The 21,492-nt window shown below is 43.6% G+C and overlaps 1 protein-coding gene across 12 annotated transcripts in view; it reads right to left on the reverse strand.

Annotated features, from left to right (window-relative positions):
• LOC110081139 (methyl-CpG-binding domain protein 1) overlaps positions 1–21,492 on the reverse strand; it is an 83,722-nt gene that overhangs the window by 2,811 nt on the left and 59,419 nt on the right. For 11 of the 12 annotated variants that reach the window (XM_020797604.3, XM_072991292.2, XM_072991293.2 and 8 more), the window contains 4 exons: positions 17,146–17,310; positions 5,814–6,065; positions 4,111–4,221; positions 62–187 (listed from right to left, as the gene is read on the reverse strand). In XM_020797604.3, coding sequence (XP_020653263.3) covers positions 62–187; positions 4,111–4,221; positions 5,814–6,065; positions 17,146–17,310 — 654 coding nt within the window. The remainder of the gene's footprint in view (positions 1–61; positions 188–4,110; positions 4,222–5,813; positions 6,066–17,145; positions 17,311–21,492) is intronic. The other variant, XM_020797600.3, reaches the window with a different exon arrangement.

Genomic DNA, 21,492 nt, shown 5'->3' on the forward strand with positions numbered 1-21,492 from the left:
AGGAAAAAAACACGGATTTCTAATTGTTGATACATTTGCCCTAAAGAGCTTCACCACTCACCACTGGAGGCCGGATTTGTCGCTGCTGCTCCACTTCTTCATCATCCTCTTCATCATCTAGAACCACCACTTCTCCACCCTGCTGTGTTCCCTGTAGCCTCTTAACTTGGGGGAGCCCTGCTAACACCTGTAGGACCAAAGGCAGGAGGTTTAGTTTGGTATAAGCCACTCTGGCCTTTCTTTGGGTTCTAACATATATGTACAATCCATTCCAGAGAACAAGATCTACTTCTACTAGATTTCTTTCCCGAGTTTCAGGGCCAAACTGTCACTTGGTGAATAACACTTTCATTTGACACATGAATTAGCTAATGAAGTCAAAGAGCCAACGTAGCTGCTAGGTCCAGGCCCTATGACTGCAATACTAAACATAGTTACTAGAAAACAAGTCTCAAATGAACACATGGGACTAGCTTCTGAGTAAAAAAATGCATATGACTAGACTTCAAAGAATGCAGTCGTCCCAGAAAATGCCTTTGAACATCTCTGCAAGGACCTTGGCACAATATTCCCTGTTGTTTGTAAGATCACAGGCCAAACTAGTGAAGGAATAGCCCCTGAGGCCTTTTGTGGAACAAATGTTGGTGAACATTGGTGAAGAGCCTCGTGGCGCAGTGGTTAAACTGCTGTACTGCAGCCAAAACTACAGTGGGACCTCGACTTACGAACGGCCCTAGATGCGAACTTTTCGGGTTACGAACCCGATCTCATCGCAAGTAATAAACCCTACTTATGAACTTGGATCGGGTTACGAACCCAAAAGGAAGGGAGAAAGGGCGGGAAATTCAGATTTCCTGCCCTTCCTCCCAGCCTTTGGAGCTTTCAAAAGGCTTCCTCCGACATCGGAGGAAGCCTTCTGAAACCTCCGAAGCCAAAAAGGCAGGGAGAAAGCGCGGGAAGTTCGAACTTCCCGTGCTTTCTCCCTGCCTTTTTGGCTTCGGAAGCAAGCGGCCAGCCGGGGAGAAAACGGCTCCCTCCTTCCACCCGATGGTGAGTCCCCTTTGCGCTGGCTGAGCTCTGAAGCCGCCCATCATGGCGGCGGCGGGGACCCCTAGGGAGGTTTCCCAGGGCTTGCATTCCACCATGAGAGACCTCCCTGGGGGTCTTCCCCGCCACGATCGGTGCCTTCAGAGGTTTCAAAGGGCTTTCCCCGACATCGGAGGAAGCACTTTGAAAGCTCCAAAGGGAGGGAAGAAGCGGAGCGCCGGGAGGCTAGAGCTGGCCAGGCGCTTGGCCACTCGCCCCCGGCCGCGTGGAGGCAGCGGAGCACTGGCAGGCTTCGTACTGGTAAGTCTTTTTTTTAAAAGCTTTTCTGTGTGGGTTTTGGAGAGTGGGTTTGGACTGGGGGGTTATGTTTCTGTGGGTTTTTGTATGTGTGTGTGTGTTCTGCAGTCCCAACGTGGGATTTGCTCTTATTTTTATTTTTGTATTTTTTTCGAAATGCTGGAATGGATTAATTCCGTTCCCATGCATTTCAATGGGAAGTGGTAGGTCGACTTACGAACTTTCCGAGGTACGATCGTCCTCCCAGAACAGATTAAGTTCGTAAGTCGAGGGCCCACTGTATGCTCACAACCTGGGGTTCAATCCCAGGTAGCCGGCTCAAGGTTGACTCAGCCTTCTATCCTTCTGAGGTCAGTAAAATGAGTACCCAGCTCGCTGGGGGGGGGGCAATGTGTAGCCTGCATAATTAACTTGTAAACCGCCCAGAGTGTGCTTGAAGTGCTATGGGGCGGTATATAAGTAGCACACTTTGCTTTGCTTTTGTTTGAACATCCTGCTTAACTTCCAAAAACAGACAATATCAGGCAGATTCATATAAACCAGGCACGGACAAAGATTGGCCATCCAGACTCTTTTTTTTACTACAACTCCTACCAGCCCGAACGAGCAGAGCCAACAGAGAAGGAGGCTGGGGGTTGTCGTCCAACACCATTTAGAGAGCTAGCTTTGCCCTTTCCTGGTATCCAGGGAGCACCTTGCTGCACCGTACTGGAGGCTCAGAAAGGGAAGGCACAAATCTGGGATTTGAACTAGCTGCCAAGCTTTCTGGCAAGCGCGTGAAAAAGCATCAAGAGCATTCTAGGCAAAGCAGATTTGGTCTTGCAAAGAGAAGGATGTCATGTTTTAAAGATGCAGACTGGAAAGTGAAGAGGACAACCTCAAAGATGAAAAGAGGACATGACAAAGCAGGCCACGAAAAAGTCAGAAAAACCAATTTTGTAAGCTGCCTCTTCATACTCACTGTTCTTAGCTTTAAATATTGTCTTTTAATGACGTAAACCACTGTTGTTTACTCATTGTTTTCAGCGTTTAATATTGTCTTTCAAGGACGTAAGCCTCCTTGGGTCCTTTTTTAAGGAGAAAAGTGGGGTAAAATATTTTAAATAAATAAATAGAAAAATGTTTAATTTGGAGGAAGAAGAGAACGAAAAGACGAAGGGGAGAGAAAATGAATTTGTTTATACCTGAAGGGAACCATACATTTTGCCCACTCAACATGAACTAAAGTGCAAGCATCCATGAAATGAAAATGTGCTGTTTCTGTTCCTGCCACCTATTGGATGTGGCTAACTGTACAAGTGGTAAAGCAAAATGCCCAAAAAGACAAATTGGTAAGATTTACTACAGTCTTTATTTTTTAAATGTTGGCTGAAATTCTTTGCCTAGTCTACTAAGTTGCTACTACAGCAGGCATACTGAATAAATGGAGATTTGGTGAGTCAACTGCTGTGTAAGTTCCAACGAGTCAAAAGGGCCTAGTGTAGCTGCAACTTACTTCAGTGTAACACGTCGCAAGTGGGGTAGGCCCATTTGAATCAATGGAACTTATGGAACAGGTGACTCACCAAGTCCCCACTGATTCAGTGGGCCTACCCTACGTGACTTACTATGCTAAGCAACATAGCCATTATGTGTCTTAGGTCACCAACTTAACAGTGTTGATAATGAACCTTCGACATTAAGGAAGCTCAGGCTGTGGAGCTATGGGAAAGGAAGCCAAGGGTGATCAGGCTGCTTGCAAGGGACCATTTACTATTGATATTTTAGAACACACCATCTGTACAACACTCTGTACACCGCGTGTTAGCACTTCAATTTGTCCATTTTTTTTTCGCTCCATAAGACGCACCTTAGCATAAGATGCAGCTAATTTTTAGAGGAGGAAAACAGGAAAAAAATATTCTGAACCAAACAGTGTAATAAAGTTGTGTGGTATCTCTATAGGCAGAGTGGTCCCATGTGAGGAGGTTTATTACTTTATATAGTACATTTTGAATTATGTTCACCATTAGGGAAGTGAAGTAGATACCCCAAGGTGCAATACATCAGTGTAAAGTATCAAAAATTCAGGTTTAAGATACCATTAGAGTGGGTTGCTTTGAATAGTATGACAACTCTCAAAAGAACTAAAAGCCTTTCACTCAGTGAGCGACTGAAACAAATCCTACTTTTCACCAACAATGCCTCATATGCCCCTTAATGTCACCAGTCAGCAATCCAGCCAGGAATTCTTCTGTATTATGTTATTTACGGTACCTGGACGAGTCTTCCTCCGTGGAGCTCTCCTCTCTCTCTCCCTGCTTCCCCCAGCATCTGGCTGATCACGTGATCCAGCTGTCCAATAAGCAGCACTGGTCCTACAGGGCTGCTACGGATGTCCTGTAGTATCAGTGCTACTAATGAATACAGTTACTGGGGGAGGGGGTCTGTTAAGCCACCACCATTTTGTCTAGTCCCAGAAAGCTTGAGGCAGCATCCTTCCAGATCAGCATTGTAAAAAAGGTGTAATTATCAGACTGACCACTAGAGCGAACCAAACACAATGTACAGTATTTTCTTCATAAGATGCACAGACTTTTCACCTCACTTTTTTTGAAGGGAAAAGTGTGTCTTATGGAGCAAAAATACGGTACTTTTGGATGTTTGGACCTGTCATATAATGTTAAATTCCATCATCCTACTTCTGAGATGTATTGCTTTTGTGAGCCAAGAGCAGGATCTTCAAAGTCAAGGTGGGAGGAAGATGCAACACAGTTTGTAACTTACCGGAGAATCATTGGATGGTCGACGGTCCCCACCTGGTTCTACATGGTCCTGTTTGATTTTGGGAGAGGTGGCAATAAGGAGGTTGACAGCAGGTAACCTGGTGTCCGATTCCTACAAATCAAGTTAGACAAAAACATCAGAACCCACAAAGGAGGAGGAAGTAAATCCTCAAATGCTTCCAACTTTGTACAAATGTGAATATGAAGAAGCCAGGGAACTGCCTCCTGTAAGGCAGACATGGAATCACAGAATAAAATAATTGCAAAGTCGGAATGGAAGTGGAACGCACCATCTTCTGGTGTAGTTCCTTGCCACTGCTGAACAATGTCGACTGTCAGGAACTTGTTTCCACTGTTTAGCTGGAATCTCCCTTCTGGAAACTTAGATTTAATTATTCCAAGTCCTATTCCTTGAAACAACAGAAAAGGAGCTCACTCCATCTTTCAATGCAACAGCCCCTCAGGTCTCTGAAAGTGTGCCCTACTGCTTGTACCTAGTTATACTGAATCAGCAGCAACCTAGGTGAAATTGAGTGGATCGTGGCCTTAACCCATTGCACAAGGGAAAGTCTCGTGGAAAGGGGGTGTCTTTGTGACCTTTTCCCCATATTATTTACATTCAAATTATTTACAGTGGTGCCTCGCATAGCGAGGTTAATCCATTCCGGATTAACCCTCGCTATGTGAAAACATTGCTGTACGGAACGGGGAAAGCCATTGGAACGCATTAAACTTAGTTTAATGCATTCCAATAGGCTCCAAAACTCACCGTTCAGCGAAGTTTTCCCATAGCCGGCAGCCATTTTCGCGCCTCCGGTAAGTGAGGGGAGGGCATGAAAACGCTGCACGCGGCCATTTCAGGGCTTCCGGCGGCCATTTTGGAGCCGCCGAACAGCTGATCGCCGGGCGTCACAAAGCGAAGATCAGTAAGCGAAACGCTTACTGATCTTCGCTATGTGAGTTTCGCCCATAGGGGCCATCGGTATGCGATCGCATTAGCAATTGTAAAAGCCTAATCGCTATGCGATTTCGTCGTTATACGGTGCGCTCGTTAAGCGAGGCACCACTGTATATTCAAATAACATGGGAGGCTGAATAAGTGGATAAAAGGTGCTTTTGATATGGGATTGGAGGCCTTGACTGTAATTGTCAATTTCTGTTCTTCTAAAGGAGGCAAGACTATGTCATGCCATCTTCAGGATTTTCTGATTTTCAGAAAATATTTGCTGTCAAATGTACCAGGCCGTTAGACATACAACAATCTGGCGGAAGCCTGTGTGACCAGAAGCACATGGTAGGAGATTGGGGTGAAATTAATCAAGAACCTAGTCTGAGAGTCATGGCCTTGGAAAATTCAGAGAGAAGCAGAGCTTTCTGCATGCTGGCAGGCATCTTTTTGCAACTTCCTTCTCAAGGTTGCCAGGGATGTTCACCATTTATAATTTTCTGAAGACTGGTCAAGGCTCTTCCATTTCAGGAAGCCTCTGGGTGAAATTTTAGCTTTGTTACTGCTGCTTTTATGTGATTAACATAACTATTTTAATTGCTAGCAGTCTTTCTTATATGTTTATATTTTGTGACTACTTATTTGTGTGCCAGTTAGAGACAAAAAAGAACAAGAAAAGACAATATTCTTTGTTTCGAAACAACTCTTGGGGCAGTTAAGGTCATAACGTGGCAAGAACAAAGAATTTTCTCACTCACCTTCGCCAGAACATGGATGGGTGGGGTGGGGCAGCAAGGGGCCTCTGGCTCCTGCTTGACAGGTGGTGCTGGCGTGCGGTGATCCTCGATGGTTCCCTGGGCCAGAGTAAAACCACTCCCCTCTGGTTTGTTCTTCAACTCCAGTGGTGGCAGCAGTGACAGTGGCGGCAGCAGCTGCTGCTGCTGCTGGGGCTTTTCTGGGCTGTGTGGCTTGGGTGGATCAACTGGCTCACCACTTGAAGAGCACTCCTGCTGTAGCATAGGGTGGGTGAGATTACAGAACAGTGAAGGGACACGATCAGATGAGAAAGTTAAGAAGCTGCCTTACACTTCAGACTATGTGACCACCTAGTCTAGTGACATCTGCTTTGACTGACAGTGGCTCGTAGCATCTACAGCAGAATTGTGCCCCATTAACCTTGTCCACAGTTTAAACTGAGACTGAACCTAAGATCTTTTGCACACAAAGGATGTGTTCTCCGAGAGTAGAACATCTATCATCCCCTACCATGCATGCTGCTTGCTAGAGCTGATACAAATGTTGTTCCCCACTGCTGTCCTATGCCTAACCTGAAGCACGGCTGATGATGAGCTTAAGTTTATATGTTTATAAATGTATTCAGCTTGTAGAATCAGACATGATTGAATTTGTTTTTTCAAGAGTACATAGGTACTTGATTGTACCACCGTTCTGAGAATCCCTGCTCTCGCTGAAATGCACCCAATAAGAAACCAACACACACATGTTCCAGCTCACAATCCACAGTATCTCTGCCCTTATCTTTATCACCGAGTCAGTACTGAGTCAGGTTGTGTTAGAAATATCTGAGCAGGCACAACACATATTTTAACACTATGTTGTTACAACACAACTGACATGCCAGACAAATGACAATTATACCATGAAGTTGCACCTATTCTAAACTAAAGTCATTGTAAAATGTTTTTTTAAAAAAGGTGAACAACCTCTTCGAAATTCATTCCAAGGCCCAGACCAGCACAGATGTTAATAATTTTTGGCTTGGCTCCTAACTCCCATCATGTTCTCTAGCCTATGAATGCCAGAAATATCTCTCACAAAACCATCAAAACTATCTGAATCTAAACAGGAGACTTATGGTTATGGAAGAGTGCTTTAACTCACCATTTACTGCCCTCCCCTAGCTCAGGGCTATCAATACACAAGGTTATCATTCAGAATAGTGAGTGACGGCCTTTCCTCTTTCAAGATTTTTCCTATGAGTAACTTCCTTGCAACTGCAGCTTTGAGAGAAACTACTGTTTAAGGATTCCTAGTGAGGTGTAGTGGCTAGAGTGATGGAGTAGGACTCTGGAGGACAGGGTTTGAATCCTGCTCAGCCATGGAAACTCACTGGGGGAGTGGAACTAGCAAAACCACTCCTTAAATATCTCACTTACCTTGAAAGCCGTATTAAATATTTATGTAAATATATTTTAATGCATTCTGACTGCATTGTTTACTTGTACCTTATTATTTTTATTTTCTGTTAGGTTGAATCATTATCTTAATTATGTTGCTATGTATCTTTGTTGTAAACTTCCCAAATGGCCTTGGCCAGATGGGTGGTATAAAAATGAAACAGACCAACAAACAAATAAACAGAATCTCTATGTCAGTTCCAACTTGATAGCATGTGACATCCACATTGTTTAAGGATCCTAGAAAGTCCTGTGCAAATATATCCTTATTCCCAGTGGTCGTGGAGAAAAGGGCTTCAGCTTATTTAGCCAAATAGCAGCAGCAGCAAAAATGTGCTCCAATCCCTCTGGAGTTGTGGGTACCTAGAGACACCCAACACTCTGAAGTGTTACTTTTTGGACTAGAACTCCCAGAACATCTCAAACAATGAGATTCTAGAAACTTAGTTCTAAAAGATGACTTTTCCAAGCTCTCAGGACAGCTTGCCATATACTATCACACAAAAAGCACATGGAGGAAATCAGCTCATTTATCGCAGGGGAAGAAAGAACTAGGCAAGACAAAAGAAGCACCTTAGCCAGGATCACACTGATGGGGTTAGACATCACCAAAAGCTATTTTCATTAACCAATCTTAATAAACAACTCTGCCCTGTTCTGGAGTCTTCATATTTTAATCCAGCATACTCGTACCTTATATCTGTGCATTGTATTCCTGCATATGGCACCTTATTCCTCTCTCCTGGCAATCTTCTAATGATTTCGGTAAAAATCAACCCCAAGTTCCAGACAAATGCTGACATGACTGTATTACTTCACTCTGTCACTACCTATCCAGCCCCAGGAGTGGTTCCAGATAAAGCTCACCCCTGGCTCCTAAGCCTCTCAACTACCTTGCAATTTCATGATTACTATTCAATCCGCTTGTGAAACGACAAATCTCAAAGCAACAATTAATTCCACCAAATCTTCCAGTAAAAGTGGTTATTTATTTTATAACCACCAGTCTTTTAGTACAGGGCTATTAAATTGTGGAAGGTCAGCGAGATACTGAAAACAGACTTCTGAAATGGTTCTGTTTCTACAGCAATATTCTGCATTTTAAAGAAAAAATAGGCCTCACTTTGCCCATCCTTAATTTACCTTGACTTCAGAATTTGGCCACTGTTTCTCTGTACTAACTTTTATTTATATTTATTTATTGAATTTATATACTACCCCATAATTGCAATTTTCTATACTGGGCAGTTACAGCAAGTTAAAACATTATACTCATGATATATTGAATAAAAACATATAAACAACCACGAACCAAAAAACTCCAAGAGGCATATAATGTAAAAGTAACTTTTCAGTTCTTATGACTTCAATTACATAATCTTTCCTTCTCAACCATCTCCAACCAACTGTTCTAAATGATATATTTTCTGAACTGTCAAGTCCCTGTATCTTTTCTATAAATATTTTATAGAGCATTTCAACTTCTAAGTGCAGGGTTACATATTTCCCCCAGTCAGGCACAAGATGCTATGTCAATTTATTTTAAAAAATGTATCAAGTTACAATCCTAATTAAAGACACATGAACAAATTTTAATACCTAACTTTAAAGCCCCCTCACTGTTATTGAAATACCAATAAATATATGCCATTGTGCTTGTCATTTCTACTCCCTAGTCCCATTTTGATTCCTATGTACCTCTCACCCCATGCTTTGATATTTATAGGAGAGGTATCCGGAATTCTATGGGCTTGGTCCATTATATTAACTGTATTATACTAACTATGACTCAGAACCCACCCACCCCCTCCCTTTTTTCTGGGGGACTAAAACTTGTTTTTAATAGGGGCTCAGACTTGGAACTTGGGACCAAGGACTTGGACTTGATACCCAAGACTTCCCAACATCCATGATAAGTGTTCTAAAATAATGCCTAATGATGATCTTACCTTTTTTTCTGGACAATAAACAGTATCAGTATCAACCATTAACTCCCCTCATTATCTTGACTGTACTTCAGACTGCACTCACAGTACTAAACTAAAGGCTAGAAAAATTCTTGTACAAAGCCTGCCAGGTAAAGGATTCCAATGCCTGAACACACCACTAAGAGACCTACAAAAAAAAAACCTGAAGCCTGTGTTTGTTACAACTAGCATTTTACCCTAATTAATGGTTAATTCCAGAATGAAGCCAAATAATCATGGACAATCGTATCAAAATTCATTTTGATGAATTTTGCCTTTTCATGGTTGCAACATATCCAATACTGCCTAACTATACAAGCTTTATGTCTGCACTGCTTCTATGTTCCATAAGCACAAAATACAGTAGGACTGCGGAATCCATGAGTGGTTCTAAGCCCTGCCTCATGGATGCCAAAAACGAGAGATATGTAAACCCTAAATATAGCATAGTTGCTGGTTCCCTCTAGTGGCTAGTTCTGGTAATACACCTTGGAAACATACATTTCTAGTTTGTTTATTTAATATTTTCAGGGAGCAGATAACTGAAACCACATCTACAAAATCTTCATCTACAAAGATGAATCCCACCAGCACAGGTGGCCAGCCTGATTACCTCTCACCCTCAGAATCCATCAATCCACTTACCACGTGGCCAGCATAATCGTCAGCACGCCAATCACAGCAGTATCCTGGCTACCGCAGCCTCTCTTCCCTGCTCACTCAGCCACTCTGGAAAGGCAGTAGGATGACAAGTCTTCCCGCTCAGCCGCAGAGTAGCCAGGTGAGCAGGGAGGTGGGGCTGCAACAGCAGGGCTACTGCCGCAATTGGCGTGCTGATGATGCTACAAATCATGCTGCAAATGGCCCAGCAGATTCTGGCGGTGGGAGGTAATCAGGCCGGTGACTAGTGCTGGCGGGATTTGTCTTTTTAGATGAAAACAAATCCCACATCTCTAGTACTGAACCTTACCGTACTTCAGAGTTCTAAAAATACAAAAAGCTAAGAGCTATGAAGAAAACCGTAGGCACAAATACTTAAAATAAAATTGAAACTTAAGTTGTAGGCAACTAATTAAATCAGCATTCAATAGAAAATACAGTAAAATGTGTTTTAAGAGTAAAAAAAGAACAATGAGAATGTTTCAATTGCATTCTAAAAATGCAAGAACTTATAACCTAAAAAGGCACATTTCAACAGCAAAAGGCAGAGAACACATCTCCTAAAATATCAACATTGTTAAAAATAAGAATATATAATGTAAAAAAAATCTTAGCTTCTATGCATATTAAGAACACACACAAAATAATTCCAAATGTTCACCCAGCCAAACCCATTTCAATCTATGGAAGAAAATCCATGTTGATTGTGTTGTTGATATCTGGAAATAAAGCTGCTGCACTGCTACATGACTGGCTGTTTGGTGTCCTGTGCCCAAAGTGGTGTGGATTTGCAATACTAAGATACGTTTCTGAATTTGTGTGTGTGTGTGTGTGATCTCCTTGTATTTATAATTCATTCAATCCTTTCCACCTCCCCTCAATCTGTAAATAATCTCTTTTCAAGGGGCCTAGAAATCCAAAAGCATGGTACTCCAAGAATAATGTTTCAATAGGAATTTTTAACTGTTTCAGAAATTTGTAGCATGAAATCTACCAAGCGACACAATTGTTTTGCCTAGCATTTTGCAGTGCTTAGAGTAATGATGCTCTGTACCATTAAGCATTCAATGTGCTAAGATACTGTCACCCTAAAATCCTGAAATGCTGACTACTGTGTACCCTGAAAGTTATAATCACTGAAAGGTTCACTAGAGTACTTAGAAATATATACACACTGTAATATAAACAATTTCCTTATAACATAAACCTGTTCAGCTCTCAGGAATGTTACTGTTCAGTGAGCTTGCTCAGCTGAAAAGCAGACTAGTTGTTTTGGAACGAGTATAGCAAACTATTATTCAAGCTTCAATTTAAAAGCACTTTCACTTTCAGGATTATTTTTCTATACCCCCCTTAATTAAGCTAACATTCTATATATACACAATTTCAAGCCCTGACAATGTCCCTTGCACATAACCTGCTCCTTCATCCTTTGACTCACTCCCCGTCTCCCAGCCAAGCATACTAAGATCCATAATGCCAAGAAGCAGACAGCAGAAAGAAGGAAAGTACCTGAGGGACAACAATTCTAGTGAGGAACAAAGTAGCCCTGAAGTTCCTTAAACCAGGAAGACGCATGAGGAATTGAACTGGACAAAGAAATCCTTAAGGCTCCAGCCACAAAGAATGGTGCTTATCTTTAGAGAAGCTGTCAATGTATACCCATGGTACTGCCTGCACACCCCAACAGAAGTAGAGAACAGCCAGGTGTGGAAGCAGGACCAAAAGGAGGAAGGCAAGGTATCACCTGCAATCGAGGATTTGTGACTCGCTCCCAACACCCAGAGGGGTATTTTGACAGCAGTGGGGTCAAGAGGGGGGCAGTTACCTCCAGCTGGAACCTGGCTTTTGCCCGTCGCTTCTGGCCACTCCCCTTGGCTCCCTGCTGCCCCACCTGCTTGATCCTGATGGGATTGCGGCTGTGGCCACTGAAGGTGGTCCTTCTCCTCCTCCTCCTCCTCCTCCTGGCCTTCCAGCCCGCCACCGCTGCCCCCTCCACCTCTGGGCTGCTCCACTCTTCAGGAAGCAGCCGCTTCTAGGGAAGGGAAGAGAAGAGGGAGACACGAAGAGGAGCTGTGGAGGCAGCAAGCAGCAGTGGCAGAAACAGGAGATGCCCCTCCCGCAAAAGCAAAACAGTATCATTGCTGGGCCCATCCTTTCCTGCAATCATACTCCTTTTATAAGCCTTGCAGTCCCCTTCCTATGCCCCCAAGCTTGCCATCTGCCATTCCCAAACCCAAAGCGCATCCAAGGCACCCCAGAACAGCTCCCAGCATGAAAAAAGCAGAACCTTCCATTTGCCTCCTGCAAGAAGCTGTAAGGCTCAGACACAGGCACAGATAAGAGAAAGAACAGTCAGAAGCGGAGAACGGCAGATCACGACAAGGTATTGTAGGGCACCTTGGGTTAACAAGAGGGCTAAAGGAACAGGATCTAAAAAAACTGTTGGGATTCAACTGTACAGCCAAGGTATTTCTGATAATAAAGCAATGAAAAGAATTGCTAGGTTTCCTCAAAGCTGCTGCTGGTGGTAGTTCTGCTGCTGCCGCCACCACTGCTTATTACAGACATCACTGGTTTCTAGCTCTCAGGAATGCAAAAATGCCCAAATAAATATCTAATAAGGAACTGCCAGGGTCATACTGGGACTACCTGTTGTGGCATGAACGATCCATTTCTCCCTCCTTTCAGCCTCCAGCCCGTAAAATCAAAGAGCTGGAGGTGTCCTTGAGATCACCCAGTTCAACTCCATGCTCTTGGGCAGGGATGCTGTAGCTGCAACCTGCAAGATGGTTGTCTGGCCTCGGCTTAAGTACCTCCAGTAAAGAAGAGCCCACCACCTCCTGAGGCACACTGTTCAACTGCTGAGTAACTTTCACGGTCAGGTGTTTTGACAAAATCTCCTCCCCTGAGAAAGGAGGGAAGGAGTCCCCCTGTCTTCAGCAACCAAGAACAAACTGCAAATTCTGCATGACTGTTGTGCAGCTACTTGAAGACGGTGCTCATCTTCCCTCCCAGTCTCCTCTTCTGCAGACTAAGGGTGCTCCACCATTCAACTTTTTAAGAAAGCACTTAGCAGCTGCATCACACTGCTTGGTGACAGTGAACTTATGAACCACAAAGACACTTGGCTTCTTTTCACACCTACTGCGGTCAAGTGAGGTATCACCTAACCTACACCGGTGGCTTTACTTTTTTTTTTTTTTTGCAAAGACTTTACATTTATTCCTGTTGAATCTCATCTTGATAGTTTTAACCCAGTATTCCAGCTTGCCTCAATTATTGTCAATAACAATCCCATACCTAGCTTCATATCTAAATAAGTAACCCCACCACACCTTCATTCAGGATTATTGATGCAGATGTTGAACAGCACAGGCACTAAAACAGAAGCCAAGGGCACTGCACTCAAGCCTTCCATCCACAAAGCAAAGCAAAGCAAAAAAAAAAAAAAAAAAAAAAATATGCTGCTTATACTGTATACCACCCCACAGTGCTTAAAGCACTCTCTGGGCAGTTTACAATTTAATTGTGTGGGCTACATATTGCCCTCATGACACACAGTGAGCTGGGTACTCATTTTACCAACCTTGGAAGGATGGAAGGCTGAGTCAACCTTGAACCAGCTACTGGAATCCAGTGGGATGGAATGCAGATTGTGAAGACAGTTCTTAATTGCAGTACTGCAGTTCAACCACTGTGACACAAAGCTCTTAAGTAACTGATGCTAACTGATGCCTAAGGATGCTAAGTGACTGATAACCACTTACTGTATTAAATAGGCTCATTCAATCAGATGTGGCTCTAACTTCACTGTAATATCATCTAGCCCATATTTTACCATCTTGTCAACAAGTATTTATTTAAAATAGTTTTATCCCGTCTTTCTCCTTAAAAGGGACCCAAGGCAGCTTACATAATTAAAATACAATATTTGAAAACTAAAAACAGTATCTATACAAATATTTAAAAAGAATCAAATATCACACTAAAAATCATTTAGCATTAAAAAAAAGGCACAGCACTCCACTTAAAACCCCTCTCAGACAACCAGTCATTAAGGGAAAGCCTTCACTTACAAAAGGACAGCAATGATGGGGCCAACCGGGCCTCCTGTGGGAGGGGGTTCTAGAGCCTTGGCGCAGCAACAGAGAAGGCCCTCTCCCATGTCCCCACCAAACACACTTGTGAAGGTGGTGGGACCAAGAGAAAGACCTCCCCAAATGATCTTAACACTCCAGCAGGCTCATAAAGGGAGACACAGGCCTTGAGATAGCTTGGACGTAGGCCATTCAGCATCTCCCACTCTCTCAGACAAAATGTCTAATTGGAGAAGAAGAAAAATGTTTTCCCAAGGTGCACAAATTTGCATTATCTTGTGAAGCCATTTCCTGCCTGGCATAGTTTATGTCACGGTAGAATGCAAGCAGGCACAAAGATCCTAAGGATACTGGTTAGGATTGGCCATTGTAAACTGAAGAAACTTCCCGAGGTGCGGTAGAAGTCTGATATTGTTCTTAGACATTGGCCCAAAAGATCTGGAGCTCATTTTTCAAGGTTATCATTTGCCTACTTTTTTCCAAGAGAGCCGGTATGTTTCTTCCTCCACTAGTCCTCGCCTCCATGCATGCCTCCTTCCCCCCACAGCTGCAGCTTCCACTCCTCTCTCTTCTATTCTGCCTCTGCAGCTTGCTTCAGCTCTCTTGTTTATTGTCTAGGACTGCGCACAAAGTTGGTGAGCTGGGGAGTCGAGGCCCAAAATTACAACCAAAGGCAGGAGGCTGAACAGATGAGCCCAGATCAAGAAGACCTGGTGAGCATCAACGGATCAATCTGAAAGACAGATATTAGCTCAGTACATTTTCTGTGGCTCTCTATCCTTGTAACTGAAGCGGGGGGGGGGGGCAGTTTACTGGTGATACATTCAGGATGAGCCAGTCCATACATCTCTTCTTTGCATTCTAGGTCTGTAATGCTGTCTTTCTGCAGAAGCACCTGTCAGAAATGTAGACTACTATTTTGGGTGGGGAATTAAGACCCCTGAGATAGGGGACAGGGCCTATGACTCTGAAGCAAAGCATATGCTTGCATTCAGAAGCTTCCATCTCCAGGTAGGCTGAGGGAAAAAATCCTGTCTCCATCCCTTATGTGCCACTGCCAGTTAGTGTCAGCCACACAGAACTGGAGTGGCAAATGGGCTGATTCAGTATAAGACAGCTTTCTATGTCCCCATGTTGCTGAGAATCTCAGCTTTCCTTTCAAGCAGAGTCCATCTGGTTAGCCAGAAGACCATAACAAATCTTTACAATGTGTTTATGGCTCTAAAGATATGCTTGAAATGGACAATCAAACTACCTAGTGAAATCTCAAATAATAATAAGAAGAAGGAGGAGGAGGAGGAGGAGGAGGAGGCAGGGGAGAGGAAAAAGACATGTCATATGAAGTGCATCAAAATACGAACAAACTGAGATAGCTCATTTCCCCAAAAGCTTCTGCCTGGAGATATGAATTCAACACAAGGAAGCCCTAGGAGGAGAGACATCTTAGAGCTAAAAAGCAGAATTCACGTTCCATCAGCCCACATTTTCACACCAACTGGGTGAGCAAGTCAGCCATCTCACCCCACCAGGCAATGTGGCTCCTTCACACATCAACCCACCCCAACACAGACCACAGGAATGATACAACCAGGATGCCAGCAATACAGGACAGCCGGGAAGAGGTTACACAAGTGAGCGAGCCACATATGGAAGCGGTGGTACTGGAGGCAGTGGGGAAGATTGGACACAAAGAAGAGGGAGCTATGGAAGGGAGTGTTGTCCCTCTTGGCTGAACTAATCTGAGCAGTCTGACACAAACGGATTTTTTTTTTCAGAAAGCAAAAAACTCTTCCCAACATCATCATCAAATGCCTTAAAAGAACTCTCAAGATTGAAAAAATTAAACAAAATTCTTCCTGTCCATCAAGAGCGTGATAATGGAGACCCCAGGACACAACAGGAACTCCTCCTTATTCTAAATGAGCACATTTCAAGCCCATTATACATGACCTCCCAAGCCCTTCTTGTGTTTCTTGCAGATTTCTAAATTTCCCAAAAGCACAGGGCTAAGTTATGGAAGCAACAGAAATCCTTGCCACCCCAGCTAGCTTTTCTTGCAGCATACAAGTGCTCTGATAAGCGGATTTCCTGCAGAAAGACGGCCTCTTAATTGACCATCATTACTTGTGCAGTCTACAGCGTGAATAACCTCCACACAGTGCTTTTGGAACAGAACCAAGTGGTTCTGTTAATTCCCTACTTTGCAAAAAAATAATATAGCTCAGGCTGCAATCCATAGAAGTAGCAGAGTCAATAAGTTTCAAAGACATCAAACGCATTTCTCCATGGGGAGGGTATGGTGCCCGCTGTTGTTAGAGTAGACCAGGTAGCAGTGCTTACAAAAAAAGAGGGAAGAAATATTAATAGTCCTTCCAATTAGAGTGCTTCCTGAAGTCGAGAAGGAATGTTGAGCCAGAAGGACACGTCACAAATTCTGTCCTTAACCTGTGGCATGGGAGAATAATGATCCTGAGGTAGTCCTCATGAAGGTCTTAACAAGCTTCGATATTATGCTCATTTCAGCTCTAAAAGAGTGGAGAAGCATATTCAGCATGTAACAAGCTACGGAGTATAATATAAGAAGGATCAATCAAATCCAGAGCTAGAAAGGGCACCATGCAGGTTAAAAGAGCATTTTATTTGCTGGGCAACTGAATTTAAAAACACCATGATTTAAAAAGCAGGCTTTAGAAAACCTTCAGTCACTGTTCTCAAGATCCTTATGATAGTCAAGGTGAAAATACAATATACAGAAGCAGTATATACCTGGAAAACAAATTTGTGGGACAAACAGAAGATCTCTTTCAAATCCTGCTTGTGAGAACCCCTGATGCATCTGGCCAACAGCTGTTAGAAACAGAAGGCGGGCCTGATCCATCAGGGCGATGCTTACATGGAAGGGACCACACATTGCAGCCAAACACCGTGCACAAGCAATTAAGGGCATGCAAATATGCAAGCAGAATGGTGGGTCATATGAGTGAGCTAAGGCATGCAGAATCCTCCTTAGCGGCTTGACTGAAGTGAGCAAGATCTACCCCTCCCCCAATAGCCATGACTACCAGAAAGGAGTAGCTAAGCAGACTATGATGTGTGCAGTGAGAAGCAAAGGGAAGAGACAAGGCCCCCAAATGCACAGCATTGCAAGAGAGAGAAAGCACCCACCATTGCGAACTGCAGGCACTGTCTCCAGCGACATTTCTGGCGCTTCAGATTCTGCCCACCAAACTTGGGCTTGTCACAGCAGAAGTCACAGCGGCCACAATCGGTCTTCAGGAGGCAAGCCTCACATTCACCACACTTCCGGTTCTGTCGGCTTTTGGACGCATGCTAATGGGAGATGGCAGGGAAAAAAATGAAAGGCCTCAAGAGAAGCAAAGAGAAGTCATGTGTGCTGTAAAATCCAGGGAGATAACCTGAACAATCTGGTTGCGTTCCCCCCCCAAAAATAAACAATGACAAGGTCCTTACACAGAGGAACGAATGGAAGACTCTATCAAGAAGAGTAATTCTTGACTTCTGGCTTTCCAGATATTTTTTTACTTCACCTCCCAGAAGCCTCTGCCAGCCCAGACTATGCTCAATTCTTGGAAGACTGTCCCCAGAGAGTGCAGGTTGGAGAGAGTTTCTCAGCCCCATAGAGCCTCAATTGTGGGGTTCTGCAGGGCTCAATTATCTCTCCAATGCTTTTTAACATCTATATCAGCCACTGGGAGGGGTCATCAGGGGATGTTCTACATATCCTTTTTTCCAACGACAGTGGATGCCGTTTCATCCCTTGAGCGCTGCCTGGGGGCTGTTCAGCAATGGATGCAGGTGAATGGACTGAGGTTGAATCCGGGCAAGACGTAGCTCCTTCAGGTGAGTGTTCCAGACATCAGTGGTCTGGGAAACTCTCTTTCATTTGGGGGGGGGGGTGTGACTCTTACCACCAAGAGTGAGGTTCGCAGTTTGGGTATACATCTGGACCCGGCACTCACCATGGAGACCCAGGTGTCATCACTGGTCCGTTCCACACATTTCCACCTTTGGCGGATTGCCCAGCTGCGTTCCTATCTTGATGTGGGGGCGCTCACCACTTTGTTCCATGCTCTCATAGTCTCAAGATTAGATTACTGTAATGTGCTCTACGTGGGGCTGCCTTTGAGACTGACACGGAAACTTCAGAAGGTACAGAATGCAGCGGCCAGAATTCTTACAGGGGTGAAAAGGTACCAACGTATTTCCCCCACACTGGCCACCTTGCATTGGCTACCCATTCATTTCCACGTTGATTTTAAAGTTCTTACGATTACATATAAAGCCCTAAGGGGTCTCAAACTGTGGCCCTCCAGATGTTCTTAGCCTACAGCTCCCAGAAGCCTTCAGCACCACCTCTGCTGGCCAGGATTTCTGGGAGTTGAAGTCCAAGAACATCTGGAGGGCCACAGTTTGAGACCCCAATGGTTTAGGACCTCGATATCTGGCAGAGCACCTTCTCCCACCCAGTTCTGCCAGTCACTTGTTCCAGCCAGGATGGGCAGCTGAGGGGCCTAACACCGAGGGGGGGTCAGGAAGGAAAGAACGAGGAACAGGGCCTTCTCGGCAGTGGCCCCTCACCTTTGAAACAACTTGCCAGTGGAGATTCACCTGGCTCCCTCTCTGGGTGTTTTCAGGAATAAACTTAAAACCTGGCTATTTGGGCAGGCTTTCCATCCTGCCATATCTTAATTTCTTATACTTTCACCACCTTGGATCTATAATATATATTTTTTGTTTTATTGTTTTTAAATTTGTAAACCACCCAGAGTAGACCTTTGGTCTAGATGGGTGGGATAGAAATCCAATCAATCAATCAATCAATCAGTCAGTCAATCAGTCAGTTAGTCAGTCAATCAATCAAATCAAGGGTACTGGAAATTGAAGTCTAAAATATTTGGAGGGCCAACAGTTAGGAAGAGCTCTTCAAAGGAAACCCAAAGGACAACCATGCCATTTGCACTGGTACTTTAGCTTTTATAAGACTTTGTGAAGTTTGAGGTGGGCATCAGGAGAAGAGTAGAAAACTGATTTGGTGGTGAACTACAGCTAGAAAGTGGAATTAATCAAGATCCAGGAAGCAACTTATACTGTTTTTAAGTTGCTTCCTGGATCCTGACTATAACTGCACTTTCTAGGAGCAATTTGACTCCAATGCCCCACTCGTATCATTATGAAGTAGGCAGCTATATCATTCTTTTTGTTACTATACAGTGGTGCCTCGCATTATGACGTTAATTCGTTCCAGCGAAAACACTGTAGAACAAAAACGTCGTAAAGTGAAAATAAAAAAGCCATTGAAACGCATTAAAACCTGGTTAATGCATTCCAATCGGCTAAGAACTCACCGTCCAGCGAAGATCCTCCATAGGGGCGGCCATTTTCGGGTGCCTGTGCAGCGAAAAATGGCTCCTAAACACAGTGGGGAGCCATTTTGAGCACCCGGCAGCCATTCTGAAAACCCGACAATCAGCTGTTTTGATCGTCGGGAAGCTAAAATCGGTTCCCAAAACAGGGAACCAATCATTATGCAGCAAAATTCCCCCATTCAAAACGTCATTTTGCGATCGCAAAAACCTTGCCGTAATGCGGATTCGTCGTTAAACGGAGCGCCCGTCTTGCGAGGCACCACTGTACTAAATAATCAATGGGAAAGTAGCAGAGGCGTCCAGAGGACTGTCAGCATGAGTATCCAGAATCTATGTAGAGAGTACAGTATATATACTCTGAATGTTACTTCTGCAATGCAACTACAGAATGCAGTTGAAGTAAAATCAGTTAGAAGAAATACTGTCAGATTTCTGCAACAGAAATACAGTCCAAGCCATTCATCAATTAAACACATGGGGGCCCATAACTAGTTTTCAAACACCCTGTGCCTTTCTGTTCCTTCGTATCCTTTTTTACAAGCAAACTGCTACAGCACATGCATTCTTGGCTTAATAAATAATAAACTCTCAACTGTTTTGTTGCTTTCCCTGTCTCTTTCTAGAGCAAAAAGCTAAGTTAGCGGCTCAGATTGGTTTCTTCCACCTCCAAGTCATACACTGTTGGGCCCACAGAATGGGATGTTGCAGCTGCTCGCTATCTCTCATCTTACTTCACCTTCCTATACTACACTGATTCCCAAAGTTAAATCTGTTCTCCTTTTACTCAGAGGCCCAGCTTTCTTGGTAGAGTCTACTGCTTCCCATCATGTACTGAGGAAGGAAGAGGAAAATTAAGGTATTCTATTGGCATATGCACATCAGTTAGTAGTTTTACGTTCAGGGCCTGCTGCCCAGAAACAGTATTTAGCTATATCTAAAACAAAGGCATGTCAGTAAACTAAAATGTCAGTGAACTAAAATGGATGGGAATGGGCAAATTCAATTCAGATGATTACCATATCTACTATTGTGGGCAAGAGTCCTGTAGAAGAAATGGAGTAGCCTCATAGTAACAAAAGAGTGGGAAAATATGTACTGTACTGGGATACAATCTCAAAAATGATAGAATGATTTCAAGACAAATCCAAGGCAGACCTTTCAACATCACAGTAATCCAGGTTTATGCACCAACCACCAGTGCTGAGGAGACTGAAACTGACCAACTCTATAAAGACTTACAACACCTTCTAGAAGTGACACCAAAGAAAGATGTTCTTCTCATTATAGGGGACTGGAATGCTAAAGTAGGGAGTCAAGAAATAAAAAGAAGAACAGGTAAGTTTGGTCTTGTTCAAAAGTTCAAAAAGAAGCAAGGCAAAGGCTAACAGAGTTTTGTGAAGAGAACAAGCTGGTCATCACAAACACTCTTTTCCAACAACACAAGAGGCAACTCTACACATGGATATCACCAGATGGGCAATACCGAAATCAGATTGATTATATTCTCTGCAGCCAAAGATGGAGAAGCTCTATACAGTCAGCAAAAACAAGACCTGGAGCTGATTGTGGCTCTGAACATCAGCTTCTCATAGCAAACTTCAAGCTTAAACTGACGAAAGTGGGAAAAACCACTGGGCTAGTCAGGTATAATCTAAACCAAATCCCTTATGAATACACAGTGGAAGAACAGATTTAAGGAACTAGATTTGGTGGACAGAGTGCCTGAAGAACTATGAATGGAGGCTCATAACATTGTATAGGTGGCAACCACAAAAACCATCCCAAAAAAAAGGAAATGCAAGAAAGCAAAGTGGCTGTCCAACGAGGCCTGACAAATAGCAGAGAAGAGAAAGGAAACAAAATGCAAGGGAGACAGGGAAAGTTACATAAAATTGAATGCAGACTTCCAAAGAATAGCAAGGAGAGACAAGAGGGCCTTCTTATATGAACAGTACAAAGATATAGAGGAAAATAAGAGAAAGGGAAAAACCAAAGATCTGTTCAAGAAAATTGGAGATATTAAAGGAACATTTTGTGCAAAGATGGACATGATAAAAGGACAAAAATGCTAGGGACCTCACAGAACCAGAAGACATCAAGAAGAGGTGGCAAGAATACACAGAGG

The sequence above is a fragment of the Pogona vitticeps genome, chromosome 2 (genome assembly GCF_051106095.1).
Source record: "Pogona vitticeps strain Pit_001003342236 chromosome 2, PviZW2.1, whole genome shotgun sequence".
Lineage (NCBI taxonomy): Eukaryota > Metazoa > Chordata > Lepidosauria > Squamata > Agamidae > Pogona > Pogona vitticeps.